Source organism: Vanessa atalanta, chromosome 24 (genome assembly GCF_905147765.1).
Source record: "Vanessa atalanta chromosome 24, ilVanAtal1.2, whole genome shotgun sequence".
In the NCBI taxonomy this organism is placed as follows: domain Eukaryota; kingdom Metazoa; phylum Arthropoda; class Insecta; order Lepidoptera; family Nymphalidae; genus Vanessa; species Vanessa atalanta.
This window is the reverse complement of record NC_061894.1, coordinates 907,846-925,027: the sequence shown is the minus strand read 5'-3', so window position 1 is coordinate 925,027 and position 17,182 is coordinate 907,846. Positions and strand designations below refer to the sequence as shown.

General features: G+C 31.4%; 2 protein-coding genes across 5 annotated transcripts in view; both read right to left on the bottom strand.

The window, feature by feature from the left end:
* The window catches only part of LOC125073601 (protein EFR3 homolog cmp44E), a 29,986-nt gene extending 13,792 nt beyond the window's left edge, over positions 1–16,194 (bottom strand). For 2 of the 4 annotated variants that reach the window (XM_047684485.1, XM_047684488.1), the window contains exon 1: positions 16,086–16,194. In XM_047684485.1, the coding sequence (XP_047540441.1) occupies positions 16,086–16,170 (85 nt within the window). In that variant the 5' untranslated portion in view covers positions 16,171–16,194. Of the gene's footprint in view, positions 1–1,434; positions 1,640–15,563; positions 15,695–16,085 lie in introns of those variants that run through there. The other 2 variants (XM_047684487.1, XM_047684486.1) reach the window with 2 other exon arrangements.
* Positions 13,991–15,521, bottom strand: LOC125073602 (cyclin-L1). The gene has a single exon (XM_047684490.1). It carries the CDS (start codon positions 15,273–15,275, stop codon positions 14,043–14,045), a length of 1,233 nt encoding a protein of 410 aa, XP_047540446.1. The 5' UTR covers positions 15,276–15,521; the 3' UTR covers positions 13,991–14,042.
* Positions 16,195–17,182: the final 988 nt, after the last annotated feature.

Genomic DNA, 17,182 nt, shown 5'->3' with positions numbered 1-17,182 from the left:
ATAGGATGTCATAATTATTTATATCACATTATTATGTACTTATAAAATTATTGTTATAATTAGTTGTTTAATAAAATTTGTTAAACATTAATTAATACTATTTTATTTGGCACACTGTTTAAGACTGACACAAATCCATATACATAATTATTTTTTTAAAACGATTAATCTGTCACAAGAAATAAGTACGAATTATTGAAAAATATATTTGAGGGAGAATTATTATAAAACGTGATTTAATTTGTCATCTTAAACTACTGAAATCACAATAGATAAAAGATTGCTGATACACACACATTCACACTTATTATTGAAAGTAATAGAAAATATTTTGTCTTGTTCCATACATACTAGTCTACGACAATTTAAAACAACGCACACTTATATAAATCATTATCTTATATAAAAATTAATATCACATCTATTTATTACCGTTCGAATGATACGGTTAAATTGTTTGATCAGCTATATTTAATCAAGTGGAAATTTCATTATAAATAAATTATATTTATTGCGTATCGATACTGGTTAATCGAGATAATGTTATTAGTTTTATAGTGTTTTATTCGTAATAACAATCCTTGCTAAGTCTACAAATGCGGATGCGTACTTGTTTGTTTGTGGTTCAAAATGTGCATGTGTGCATGTGTGCAGCTGGGGATATTTTATAGGCTCATTATTATCATGAAAAAATGTACATGAGCGAAACCGAGTGCATACACTTGTATTATGCAGAATAACTATCTATATTAAAAAGACTACTTGCTTAAAGTAAAGTTTAGAAAACTTCAGTATAATAGTAAATTGCCTATAAAAAAAATTAATGTCTTTGACTAGTATCTGTATTATTTGACAGTTCATCAACAACATATATAATAATTATTACTCGATAACCTCTAATATAGTATAAAAACTAATATTCGTATTTATAATATCTGTAAGTATTATCTGTGGCTTTTGTGTGATGGCATATATACGAAATTTCCAAACATGGATCCAGAAAAACACGAGAATTATTTATATAATTTTAGTTTTATTAATGGTAAAAACATTATATTTCGAAACAATTAAATTCAAATCCATAATTATGATAACGAAACCAAACCCAACCAACCAAAAATTATGTTAAGTTCTATAAAACCTACGAATTTTGTGTTTACAGATTGTACAGATTGTGTGTTTGAGTTGAATTTGAAAAATGCTGATAAGTAGGTAGTAGTTTTTAATATAAAGATATAAATATGCACAATTAATATTTCTCGTAATTAATTTCAATTTCGTGTCAAACATATTCCAAATGTCATATCATGTCCACGTTGAGTTTCAACAATACAATGTTTTTAAATGTAACAAGACTTAAACTAAAACATGCAACACCCTGTATAATTTAGGCGATTCCCCCTGAGGAGTCATGGATCTACAAACTAGACTTACATGCCATATAGATCGTTCGGCTTACGAAGAAACATGTCCGATGGGCGATCTTACGCATCCTTAAGATCACTGATTTTAACACAATTCCATATCATTAAACACGTCAAATACACTTCGATGAACTTATTCAAACACTTGTTGAGTCATATACGTTTATTATTAATTCATATCGATTTTATTTTCACTTCAATTAAAACAATTTATTTTTAAGTTAAATTAATTTTGCAACTGAAACATCAATATATTATTAAATATTTTAATCAGTTATGAATATGAATTGGCAACACTAGCTTGTTTTTAATAAAAAAAATTACAATCTTATATAATATTAACTATATAAATTATATTTATTTAATAATTATAATATTAAAATGAATTAAAGTTAAAAGACATCTCTTACATACAAACATTTAATTAAACAATTTTTTTTTATTAAAATTTCTACAAACATGAATACTAACAAAGATTTAGTCCAACTAATTTCATTACGTCGTGATTTAAATTTTTAATATTTAACTTATATAATATCTTATTATGAATTTATTTAAAATTATAATAATCAATCATTTTTTTACAATAGAATTACGATATTATGATAAAGTCTAAGACATGATTAGTGGTCACCTCTGATCTCTAGCCTCTGCTAAGTTGAGAGAATTACGTTTCATTAATAATTTAGGTATAAACCCTTAGAACAGCGCAAGCCAAATCATATCCCTCGTGTAAGTAATAACATTGTTCAACCAAACCCTCATTTCTAAACAGCACTAGATTATTCAACGGCAGAGCATACACTGGGTAGTAAATAAATGTAGAGCCATCTTTATACTTTAACTTAGGGAATCAAAAGCTATTAACAAAAATACGTGTTAAGTTTTTAACGTATATATATTTTTTAAGTATCTTTGAAATATATATGGGCCACTTGAAAGACGAACAAGGAATACTTCCATAACTTCGCACATGGACCATTGAACTACAAGAAGTAGAAACGACTTCTAAAATAATCAATGCATAATTAATAGATTTGAGTACCTCGTAAGCGGCACTACAACGGTCCACCTCGTTAGCCTAGTGTGTAGCTTTTAAAACTGCCGGTTCCGAAGTCCTAGGTCAAAGGTTAGGTCGGACCAATGAAGCATTATAGGATTTCCCTGTTAAGGAATTCTCAGTAGCGTCCCGGACGTGTGGAAGATGGCAAGATTACTGGTCATACTCGTATAACTCGTGTTTCGGAAAACGCGTAAAACTCTGAATCTTTGGTTACGATTAGTGTAGCCATTGTATCACACAGGATTGTTCAATATAACACCTGCGTTTTATAATATATTTAGGCGAACTGGCAAATGGGTCACCTGATGGTAAGTAATCACCACTGCCCATAGACATTGGCGCCGAAATATTAACCATTCCTTAAACCAACAATGCGCCACCAACCTTGCGAACTAATGTTATGTCCAATTACCCTTCAAACATAATACTGAGTATTGCTGTTTGGTCGGTAGTAAATCTGTTTAGTTCAGTATTATAAGTTTTATTGTAGTATATAAAACATCTATGTAATCTATTTTATGTAATTGTTGTATTGATTTGAAATATAAAAACGTATGTATAACTCAGTTGACGATATATATTTTTGGTAGCGTTTTGATCTTGTGAAAACGAAATTGTAACTCTCCAATGGCTACTGATATGGCCCTAGAATTTTGGTTCATTTCATTTGTTAAACCAAATAAAATAAGATAATAACAAAATCTTACGTTGATATATATATAAATCAAAATGAATGAGAGACTGTGAGGGCTGTTTCGATGCCGATCTTAAAATATTTTAGAAACATAATAAGTTGTATTGTATAGTTGCTCTTAATTTTAATCAATTTTAAGTTTATCTTGTAAACGTTACATGGAAAAAAGTTACACTATAATTCGACCTGAATCTGTTGTGTCTAACGACGATACTCTGAATACTCCGAACTTCAAAGCTATTGAAATAACTGTATGAATTTAATTTATTTAAACACTTGACAAATATTAAGTAAAAACATATAATTATTAAAAATATCACTTCAATACATGATTCCTCTCCAGTCGTCGCTTTATTTGTAAATATATTTTTTTTGGGAATTATTTATTTATTTTTTCAAACTATTTACACGATAAAATTTTATATATGATAATCTAACACTCCAACACTTTTAATTGATTCAGAACGATATTCAATAGATAAGTATTTAAATCTATAGATAAAACAATAGTTTTGTCATTGTACATTAACACTTGTACTACACTTTTAATGGAAATGTAAAACCCACAATATCATAAAACACGTCCTATCCGCGCGATGTTCTTGAGTGTACACGCTATGATAACAATTATATTGATAACATATTAAGACAAGACGAGTCGGTTATGCGTGATTGGTTCCGTGATCCACTTATCTTGTGAAGTGAAATAATTCACTTCGCCACACATTCTAAAAACAATGACAACAACGGAATATTATTACACTTGACAGAAAAAAATGATTTTTACTAATTTTTTTTTATCTCAATTAGTATAATAAATGCGAAAGTAAGTTTATTTGTCACGCTTTCACGTCTTAACTACTCAGCCGAACATTGTCAAATTTAGCGACATATCCGTTACAGAAAAGTTAACTAGAACACCACCCTCCCCCCCCCCCTCTTCTTACGTGGAACTAATACTCGTTGACTTTCAGACAGGATATTTGTATAAATTTTGTTTTATTCAACTGACATAATTTTGAGTTTCAAATGTTGGAAATGAGTAACTACTGCGTTTCTTGCCGGTTCTCCTCGGTAGTGTCTACATTTCGGACAAGTGGTGGCTTTACTTTTAATACATTTCTATAAAATGACGACTCAAAAGTGCTTGTAATAACCTACTTCAATAAAGTATATATTGAGTTTAAATCGGATGTGTGGTTCATTTCTTTGGTACCTTTTTCACTCAATAGCTTTTCCTAAAGAGCTCATCATGAAACAAAAGTCATGCCGTTGAAAGGATTCGTTGTTGACATCATCAGCTTTTCATGACTGAGCAGTAAACACTACAAAATTTAACAATTGAGAAAACTTTGTAAGTAGCGAACTATATAACTAAAAATTACTATTTTATTTATGTATTTAGAACTAGCTACCCGTCCCGGCTTCGCACGAGTAGTAAGTTTACATAAAACAACATACAAATAATTAATTTTCTTTTTGTGATCAGGTTTTTACCAGTGTACGCAAACTCCTTAAATTTCATCATAATCCGATGCATATCATCGAAAACGAACACAAAATAGAGCGAAAGGGATTCTTTATTGAATCGTTGATTGTATAAAGAAATAAATTTAATATTTTTATCGTAAATTCTTCGCTTTCGAAGTTACATCGTTCGATCGTCGGACATATCAGGAACGCGTTCTCTCGGGAGCCGGATGTTATGATAAATAAATTAGATCTCATCTTCACGCTTCAAGCAAGTCGGTATACATATCATCAGAGTTTACACGATTTCATTCAGACCTCAATTCGCAGTTTTATTTACCACAAGCATTTACTCAAAAATCTTTACGAAATCAAATTTGTAATGAATCGAAGCGATATTAGCATTGGAATTTTAATCTCGTACAAATTAACTAATGAGATAATAAATAATTATACGCTAAGAACTTTCACGCATAGAGCGGACTGAACCCTAAAAAGTGTCAGCTTATCAATATTCGTTATAATCGCCCCGACACAGCTGAATCTTATAGTTTACACACTTGATCCTATTTAAGATATTACAAAAATAGTACTAAACCGTTTCAATCAATACGCCTTGGTAACACGGAAAATACTAAACTATCAAGCAACACGTGACAAAAGATTAATTTACGTCATGATAAAAAAAAATCGTCTACGTTCAGACGCAAAACAATATTTAAAATATAAACAACTTGTAAATGTCCTACGGCTCGGCAAAGAACTCTTAAGGAGAGGGGTTGTCTGTTCTACTTAAATTTTGTACCATGCTGTTCCGGATCGGATAAGTGGTCACACATGTGGCAAAATTTTATCCAACACATGCGAGTTTACTTACGATATTTCTGTTAACCCACGAATTCAAATTGACTTATAAACACAAATCGATCGCATGAAAACTTAAACTTATTGTTACGATCCAGATTTCCTATCAATTAGACCATTTTCTTAATATTCCCAAGATGTTAAAAGTGGCATCATTGGTGGGAACGTATCCGCATCTTCCATAATACCAGATATTCCACATTAGCTAGAATTCGATGTTAGTTCAAAAGTGGAATTGTATATGACCTTATATAAACAGAGACGATGAGACAATGTCCAAATTAAGTAAAACCAATATTTAAGGAAAGAGGTGAACACTTATCATTAAATGTTTTATCTAGAGAATTGCCTTAAAAATACATAAAATTTACCAGGGAATGCTGTTTTGTAGTACAGAACCGAGCACTGGAATCGCCTCCTTCGTCTGATTTAATGTAACAGGAACCAATAGCGATATAAAAAAAAATCCAATGAAATATAAGTGATAGCAATTAAATCTTAGGTCATGCTAAAACAAGTCTCGGATAAAATAAATAAAACTACATACAAAGCTAATATTAACATAATTAACTTATCTTCGTCTGTTCATATTTGTTTTAATTTAACTCGCCAGCTTTATAAACTAGATCATTACGTGTGATAATACATACCTGCAAAAAAAACTGCCCTGCTATAATATAATTATATACAAAACCTAAATATTCATTATATAAGAATAAATTACAATGATGTATTAAACAAGTATAAACAAATCAAAAATTTAAAACGTGGTATGAATGCTAGCAGCCTTACTCCCGTTTTATCACAACTCCGATTCTGACCACTCAGGACCTTCCTGTTACCAATTGACACTACACATCTACGACAAACTTTTGGACTGCACAGTAACAGTTTTCTATATAAATAGCAAAGGATGTAAGTAGAAAAATTATCAATTCCTTACGTACCTAATGCTTCACAAACATTGGTAGAATACCTAATGCACGGATACCCAAACGGCCTTGTAAATAAATAAATAAATATTGGACATCACATACATTACTCGGATCCCAATATAAGTAGCTAAAGCAATTGTGTTATGGAAAATCAGAAGTAACGACGGTACCACAAACTCTCAGACTCAAAGCAACAAAGAAAACTAATAAACTTTTCTACACCCGACTCGGCCAGGGATCGCACCCGGGACCTCGGAGTGGCGTAATCCATGAAAACCGATGTACACACTACTCGACGGTCGTCGTCAGATCTTTATAATTAATAAATAGTGTTATTCGTCTGACTTACGAGAGTCAAAAGATACGAGATTTGTTTTTTCACGTTTTTCTAAACGAAATAAATTATAAATACAATTGCACTTAAGCATCTCAAGTGACGCTCGCTCGGAAATATAAGTACATCAAGTGTACTGTGCGTCATCTTGGCTCTTCTTCACTTATCTAAGATCCAGATGATATCCAATATGAACAAAATGTTTAAAATAAGCGTATTATTTGTAATTAATTTCCCTAAGAACCTTCACGCACAGAAGTCAGAGTACCCTAAAAGTATCCCAGCTTATCAATATTCGACATCTCAGCTGACTCTTATTGCATACATAGACATCTTACGTTACACCCAAATCAAAATATACTTCAAGTAGGCTCTTACAGACACTTGAATCGTAGCTTTAGATGATTACATTTTAAGTTACCACCGGTTCGAAATGTAAACTCGACCGACGAGAATTGGCAACAAAATAGTTATTATCAAATCAAAATACTCTTTATTGTACACCAATAAACACGTACATTAGTCACGTTCAAATAAGATGCACAAGAGGCGGCCTTATCGCTAAAACAGCGATTTCTTCCAGGCAAACTTAACGTAGAGGAAAGAAACAGAGATAGAAAGAGAGATTATTTTCCGATTTAGACTCATCTAAATTACTTCATATATTAACACCAGAAAAGTTTGACTATAATGAGCCTCGAGAACATTTTCGAATATATGACGAAACAATCGAATCGATAGACAGCCAAAGATAAGATGAACCGAGGACCGAAAGAAAACAGGGGGATCGCTTACTTATCATAAATCGCATAAACCTAATTTGGGTATCAAGTTAAGATTTTTTAATGAAACAGTATAAATCGATCGACCTCACCAGATGGAATGTTAACCGAAAGACAGGGGGAAACTGTTTTTTTTTTTTTCAGAGGCTCGAGTACGGCAATAACTAGAGAAGACTTTACTTTATACTTTATTGTAAACCACGCAGAGAAAATAAATTTTGAAGACTTGAGAAGACTTTAAAATATTAATGGATAGATTGATGGCAAACCAATAATCAACTTGAATGAACTAACTTTACTTAATATCAATACTACTAGACCATAAAGTCATTATTCATTTTCTATTGGTAATTTTGGTTCTATTGGTAATTTTCATTTATAAGTATTTCATTCTAAATTTAAAATTCATAATCTCTATAGCCGTTTCACTTATTAAACGATTCAAACAGTAGACTAGAACAGCAATACTAATTTACGATGTGTAATTCAGAAGCTACCATTGGTTTGATTAACAACGTTACATTTCAGGATTAATAACGGATAGCCAAGTAGGAAATGTCATACTATCAAACTCTCGATAAAAAAAAAAAAACATCAATTATATACTTCTACAATTTGTATATAACAAATTGAGGAAATAGCATAATCGATTTTAATTTTATTCGATTTTATCTTTCGTATCGATTTTAAACTTAGCAAGCGTATGCGGTTCCAGATAACAAAACAAACGGCACAATCAAGATAATCTAACGAGAGCCAGGAGGTAGTAGAGTCGTTTGAGCGTTGGTAAATAACGAGTTTATAATTTTCTTAAAATATAAAATCGTCTATCAAACAATATACATAATTATTAAACGACCAATCTTAAACCAGAATAAGCTTGCCTTTTTATGTTCTGTTTGATGTGTTTAAGACGACAACTTGTAAGTAGGGCTTTGTGCATGCCCGTCTGGGTAGGTACTGCCCACTCATCAAATATTCTACCGCCAATACTTAGTGTATTGATGTTTTCCGATTTGAAGAGTAAGTGAGCTAGCGGAACTACAGACACAAGGGACATAGCATCTTAGTTCCCAAGGTTGGTGGCGCATAGGTGATTTAAGGAATATTTGATGTAACGGCGCCACTATCTATAGTCTGCCTATCAAAGCCATAAAAAAAGACTACGTAAAGAGATACGTTAAAGTTTAAACTAACGTTATGTAGAGACCAATCACTAAGGTAAAATTAATCTCATAAATTACATTAACAGCCTGTAAATTTCCCACTGCTGGGCTAAGGCTGCCTCTCTCTTTGAAGAAATGGTTTGGATCATATTCCACCACGCTGCTGTAATGCAGGTTGATGGAATACATATGTGGCAGAATTTAGATAAAATTAGAGATATGCAGGTTTCCTCAAGATGTTTTCCTCCACCGCCGTTCACGAGATGAATTATCAACACAAATTAAGCACATGAATATTTATTTGGTACTTGCCTGGGTTTGAACCCGAAATCATCGGTTAAGATGCACGCGTTCTAACCACTGGGCCATCTCGGCTCTCTAGCCACTGGGCAATCTCATTTTAGTTAAAATTAACGAAACATTTCGTAAAAGACTTTAAACCTTCACTTCAAAAATTCATTCAATCGTAACATTATTAAATAAAACCCGAAACTATATTTACAAAATTAGCTTGAAAGTTACCCAAGTATCAGCATGGGTTTTTTTTAATTTATTTTAGGCAGGTAGACGAGCTTATGGTTCATTTGAAGAGACGCCAATAGCTAATACTGAAAGGAATATAGATACCGGAACCTATTCTTATACCGGCAATGTGCCGCCATACACAAGACCTATGTTTATATTATATATTTTGTACCCGTAAAGACATCTAGGTATCGCTGTGAAACGTTAGAATCACTGGTGAGAGTGTGGTACTGACGGAAACGATCCAGCACATAGATCTACCCGCCTAAAAAGCATTACTATCGCCTTTTGTTTCCAGTTATTTAAATTCCACAATAAAATATTTTCTTTTTATAGTAAAATTAATTTGTAATCAGGCCAATACTCAAATAAAGGCCTCCTCCAAAGATTTCATTTGATTTTTTTCTCGGTCTTAAGCTATCTGGAATCATTTTGACCAAACAACTTTTATGTATATACGTGGAGTTATCTCTCATTTTCATTGGTGTATTATGTATACGGTGATCATCGCAGGCTATTATGACGTTGACATTTATCGAGTAACCTAGTTATTAAAATAGGATATCCACGACGGAAACTTCGCCTCCGAAACACGACGCTAACGTGAGCTTTATACCTACGTAAATGTTTCATATAATCATTTTTGACTATTAAAAACAAAACAACTTCAACTATTTATACGTACCGACAAAAATAACAATATGGCGGCTAGCATCCGCCATATTCTAATTCTAGTGACGTCATTTAGTCTGAAGTCTTCACACCATGTACGTAACAATATCTCATTAGTATAAATTAGTTGAGACATTTCGCTGACACATTCAGATAGGGCACCTGCCTACATAATTTAAAAAGAACTTAAGTGTTTTTCAATGGTCAGAGTCTATTGTTTTATAATTAGTATTGATGTTAACACAAGATTTGGACAATAGGTCAGCTCTTTCATTATTCAGCGGCTATCCAACGGGAATATTGACTTTACCCTTTCTCGGGGCGCTGGACACAATATAAAAACATCCAAATTGTACGTACTAGACATCTACAAATTATAAGGTCCGCACTCAGAATTATTTTACAAAAAATCGACACGAAATTATTGGTTTTATATATTAAAAATAACATTAAATTAAAATTCTTAACCGAATGCGACTTTTATTTACAAAAAAAAATTAAAATTTAATAAATATATCACTTGAAACACTTTTTCGTCACTTATAATCCGTATATTAAAGTCTGTCACGATTTCATTTTATGTAATTTAAGTTTTGTTTAATAATATATTTTATCAACCAGTACAACTTCATTATCTAATATAATTAATTTAGTTTTTTATATTATTGAATTAGATACCTATTTTAATACTTCAATTAATTTGGTTTATTCATTGATTGTTTGAAAATTTTAAAATAACACTACGCAAGCAAGTGATGCACTTTGTAGTTGCTAAAAATAATAAATGATATAATGATTTTAATAAAATCTCCACATTATTATACTAATTCGTTATAATTATTAATAACCCCTAAGTTTATTTAGGTACCTATAATATTTTAACTTAAAAGTAAAAATAGTCCTTTCACTTAACTATTTCTTGATTAGAAATATTTATTCATAGAATTATAATTTACACAACAATTATACATCACAATACTCGTATATTTAACACACAAATGGACACAATTTGCAATACATTTCCGAAATATATGCACAAACACGTCCGATCGTCAAGGACGACCTGAAAACACTGAGCAAAACGTTGAACGACTAATGGAGCGAAAGGTAATCTAAATTTAAACTAGTCAGGAATGGCTGAAATTGTGACACTGGAATGGAAATGGTCACTTTCACGATAAATATATTTGAAAAAAAAAAGAATATTATACGTATGTAAATTATTTTTTATCTGTGCTTATTTAAGTACAAACAAAATTACGCGAGTGACCGAGCTTTGCGCGGTTTTTGTAGTCGTAAAAAATTGTATTTTTCAGGAAACAAGCAAAAACTTAGCTCAACACAAAATTAGATCCGTATCTGAGATAAACCGAAATAAATACTTTTATATACAAGAATTTCTCATTTAAAAGTATAATATATATTTTTATCAAAGTCAAAACTCAAATTGGATTTATCTCGAAATAAACAAAAAAGCAATTATTGTTTGACCTTTAATTATTGAAAGTGATTATTACTCCGTTGTTTGTGCTTGAGCAAATATTCGTCCGCCAAATCGACTGTTTTCCAAACGAAGTAAGCGTTATTTAATTATTTCCCTTTTTCAATATTTAGATTTTCATCATTAGGAACTACTAGATTAGACTCGCGTGTGAAAGGGGGGACAGGTGTTAGTTACCCTATGACCTTTCCTGTGTGTCCGACGAGTATGCAAAATTTAGTAATGATCGATTGAATAGCTGAGATGTGAAGAAGTAACAGACGAATTCATTGTCTAGTTTATAATATTAGTATAAATTATTAGTTGACACACACTAATTTTATATGCACACATACTTAGAAGTTATTTATTTGAGAACACGAGACTGTCTAACAGGATTATTTATGGAACAATTCAACATGCCCTTTACATTTCAGTTACAACTGACACCGTTTCTGCAAAGGCCTTCATTATTATTTATGGACTCAAACCTTATACAGAGTGGCTTACAGAGCTTAAAGAAAAATACGAATTTTCACAACAACTTCAAAGAGGTAGAGTTTATATATAACAAATTAATCTTGACTAAGGAAATTAACAGACGTCCTATTTAATATTTTTTTAAGAAAATATAAGACCTTTTGTACTATATCTTAATCTATTTATGATTTCATTATGTACGTAGGCGGACAGGCAAATGGAGAAATAAAAATGTGGATGCCGTCTAATTTATAAAAAAAAAACCTTGCGAACTAAGATATGTACTTTGTGCAAGTAGTTACACTGGCTCACCCACCCTTCAAACTGGAACACGACACTACAAAGTATTGCTGCTTGGCGGTAGAATATGTAATAAGTCCACCTCGGATGGTACCACCGTCCTATAGCACTGAATGTTCATACTTATAAAAAATAGCAACGGCCACTTAGTCTGTAGATTAAGTGATAGATAATAATTTTTATTAATTTATTATCTATCATCTTCAACAGCCTCTTTTGATAAATATTTTACTCTTATAAATGTATCTCATTGTCTTACAAATGTAAGAAATAACTAACATATTTATCAAGAGGCTGTTGAAGATAGTCGATATTAAAAGTAGAATGGCGTCCTCTTTATGAAAGAAATAGATATACTAAAAAAGAGCCTTAAGATTGTACAACCAATCAGATTCCTACGAATTTACGAAAATTACCGCACCATTTATTTAAAACTATACTTAAGGCCTGGCCATAAGCAAAGTATTTGTACATGGTAGTAAATATCTACCTAAATGGGCCCCAAATTCATGGGTGACCATGGGCCCCAGCATAGCTTGAGACGGCTATGATCAAATCGGTTTCAAGATTCATATTGTAGAGTCAATCTGACAGACATAAAAGTGATCTAAAATATGTTTGATTGAATTCATACAAAAATATTACTCTTCTCATCTTCACTGCAGTTTGGTGTGTTATCCAGTGAATTATCTTTTATATCTCGGATAAGATTTATGCAATTCAAATATTTGTAAGTCATAGAAATATTTATGATTGTCTTTTTTTCAATTAAATTGGTTCAATACTGTGAAATGACGATTCAAAAGAGCTTCTTCAGCCTACTTATAAAAAAAAAAGAATATTTTGATATTTTTGAGCTGTTGACATCAATGTTTTAGTATCAATATCAATGTTATAGTAAATAATATCAAAAGATAATGATTGAAAAATAATTTCAAAACATTGGTTTTGTAATTAATTGTAATTATAATATAATAAACTATATAAATGGACTTAGCTTAACAATAACACTGTACACTAAATAAAAAAATAAAAAACTGAATCACTTTTCAACTCAATATGTCAATATGGCATTCTACACTCAACCTTTGCCTTATATTCTATGTTTTGTTGAACCCGATTTACTATCCAAACCAATGGTATTTATGCATTTAACATAATATTTTAAAATGACAACAATGTCATGCTCATTATTGCCAACTTGAATAGACTGTCTTTTGATTTGTTATAATATTTCAATGTGATAAATTTACTGATAACAGAAAATTACTCAAATGGTTATAAAAAGTATACAGTACATATTAACAGTAACAGTATACAAAGTACATATTATTCCTAATACCAATATAAAACATGCAATAACATGCCAAAATTACCAAACTTTTATAATAGTAATAATATTTAAAAGCTTATAAAAAAAACTATGCATCATTTGTCTATTTTTCAATAACAGCTAATATTTATAACTAATTCTCAAGATCATTCTTAACTTTTATGTCTGTTGATGTTGTTGTTGTTGAAATTTGATAATAAATCATGGAGATACTATTTGTTGATTTTCAGGCATTATATATAGATTTATTAAAACACCTATTAATTAAAATGGAAGAAAAACATAACTACTCAGTTTGTTGAGAGTTCTTCTCAGTTGAATCATAATTCTTAGTACTAAATGGTTGTTGCTCAACATTTAATGTAACTCTGTAAATTGACGATAAAAAGAGCCTCAATGAGCATACTAGTCAACATATATTTTCATTTTGATATTATTCATCACAAGTTTAATAATAAAACCACTATGTACAATTGAAAAGATACTTTATTGTAATTTATTCAAGTCTTAAAATGATATTTTAGTGTTTTCTTTTGTCATCTCTGTCTCTCGCTTTTGATCTATCGTAATCATCATACTTCCGTGATGATAGACGGCTCCTCTTATCATCCAATCTCCTCTCTCTTGACCTATCCACTTCTCTATCCCTAGACCTAGACTTATGGCGTTTGTTCGAATAATCCCGTTTTCTATCATAAGGGGAACGAGATCTTCGTTCTCTTTTCTTGTGACTTCCATGGTACTTGGATGATAATGGTGGAGTTTTCGGAGATTTATCTTTCTTTGAATCACGCTTGGAATCTTTTGATGTAGAAGCCGTAGGAGATTCAGCTTTTTTCTCTTCGATTTTTGCTTCACGTTCCTTTTGAGCCTGTATATATTTGTTTGCTTGATAAATCTTTCTTAATCCATCAACCTTACCATCTAACTCTTCAGGATTGACTTTAGATCTTTTGTAAAGATGTAAAATCTTGAGGCAAACATCTCTTATATCTTCTTCTGTCACCTTAAATAGCAGGAACCAGTGTGGATTGTTAGGCAATGGCAACCCAATTTTCCGAGATGTTAAATAAATGCAGGCACAAGCAATTGTCTCTGGAGGAAATCTCATAAAGACATCAGTCCTTAGAGCGTCATTCATGTAATTCCAAGCCATTTGCATTAGCTGCTTATTCTTCTCGTACTGTAATAGCTGTAGATAGACTACAATAAGCTTGTGTGGGTGTTTAACATGCACACAGAATCCTAATTCCTTTAAAATACGTCGCTCAGCTTTAATAACCTGATTTTTAAGTTCAATGTAATTTTGATCAACTATCAATGGCGTAATTGGCTTCTGGGCTCTCACTTGTTTGATATGATGGAACACGTTGATGACGTCACGTATTCTACAAGGTTTCTCTTCAACCTTGGACGCTAAATAAATGCTTCCCATGGCTGTTGTCTCCATTGGATATCTTACAAAGGATTTTGAGTAGTAGAATCTTTGTAAGTACATTTGACCAGTGGCCATAGCAACTTGAGGTAGTTTTAACAATATTCCGGCTGTTTGTATCATTTCACAGCCGAGAATACGTAAGTCAGTCTCAGTCTCGATGTCCAACCCATCGGCCTGTGACGGAGTTTCTTTGAAAGTAGATTCAGGTAGTAAGCAATTGTGTAACGTCAACACTATTTTTCCATAATTCTTCTGAGCTTTGGCTGGTGCAGCATTGTTAGTTTTTGTCGGATTTTGTACAGTTGTAGTAGTCATATTGATGTCACAACTTTTTACACGGAACTTGAATGAATATCACAGTAACTTACACCACACGATGATATATAATTATTATTGTTCACTTTTTTACACAAAAACATTTCATTTTGGTTTGATTTACATCTAATTTAACGATTATTTTATGCTTCGGAAGAGAAAAACGCGATCGAATGACAGCTATTGAGTGACAAATATCAAAATGGCGCTACCAAAACAGATGTCAACAAAAGTAAGCTTACGTTTTTATGTTTAATTAGGTAATAAACATAATAAATTATATCTTACCTTGTGCCATATGTGAAATTAAGCTATTGCTTCAACCAAACAGTCTTATAGGACTTAATAAACAAATTTATAAGCTTTAATACGTCTGACTCACACAAATCAACATTTTTTTCACTATCCTAGCGTTTTGAATTTGCATCTACAACACCGTAACGATAATATTATTTAATAAATACAAATTTTGGTTTACCTACTTTTATTAATTATACTACGTTTTTTGCTTAATATAATATATTATTTTTTTCGTACTAAATAAAATAATTAAACTTACCTTTTAAAAAATATGTATTAAAATTTCAATCCATTTTCGGAACGAAACCGGAAATGACTCCGGATATCCAATTTGGCGGCACTAGTTAAAGGTAGGTATTCAATCAATAAGAAGAGTTGCGCGTGCCAAAATTTAATTAAGAATAGTAGGTTCAGATACTTGTCAGCGACATGCAATTGGCACGCCTAATCTAATTACAGAATAATTTAAAAAATGCAAATAAAAATAGATTGTTTTTATATGATACTTACATCCAGGATCAGTGCACTTTTGTACCAATGAATCTAGAAAATCATGTCCTTCGGTGGATTCGAAACAGCATTTTACAAATGACATTTTTTATGAATGAAAATATTTATATATTTTTAACAATAACAAGGATATATTTAGAACGATTTAATAATTTCAAATAAACTCTATAGTAAATAACATGTTATAATATTAAAAAGGGGTTTCACGTTTATTTATTACTTACGAAACTATTATTAAATTGAATTTAGAATAAAAAATATATGGAATCACTCTAGTAGCTGTAAAAGGTCACACTAAATACCTATATATATAATTTGACATTATGTTAACTTTTTTTTAATATTGTATTGCTTTTATTTGTACACTGTATTGTTTAAAAATAAATTTCTACGATAAAATTAGGTCAAATATGTCACATTTCGGCTGTACACTACATTTATATCTAGTGTTTAGTGCGTTGGAGAATTTCAATGGGGCTCGCAAATGTATAGCTGCCAATATGAAAATGCTCCTCTTTTCAAACTAGTCTGACGTATATTTATGACTTTTATTCTCGGTAGCATAATGCGCAAATTTGCTCTTCCCTTAACTTACAGCTTTGTAAAAAACGCAACTTAGGTAAATCATTTTTCAATAGATGTCGCCCTTGACAACAAAATTGTTTGTGATACGTTTTGCCTGCTCATTACTAGATGGCGCTACGAATACAAATGTACGATCTTTAAAATTTAAATAAAATGTTTTTTTGTATCTATCTAGGAGTACAAAAACTTAATGTCGTATTTATTTTTACACCTCGGGAAATTATGCAACTGGATCACCTGCTTTATAGCAGATCACAGTTTGCGTATTATCACCTACTCTGTTTATTCTGCATATCAATGACTTAATGCAAATCAGCAACATTCACTGATATGCAGACAGTACCGTAGACACCTTATACACCGGCCGTACTAATATTTCTCGGGAACACGTCGACGAAAATCGAAACTAACTTGTGTCTGAAATCGAGTCTTTGTTGAACAAGTCTCGTACTTGGGTCGGCTAAGCGTTCAACCCCAAAAAGACACATGATTGTGCGTTAACTGATAAAAAG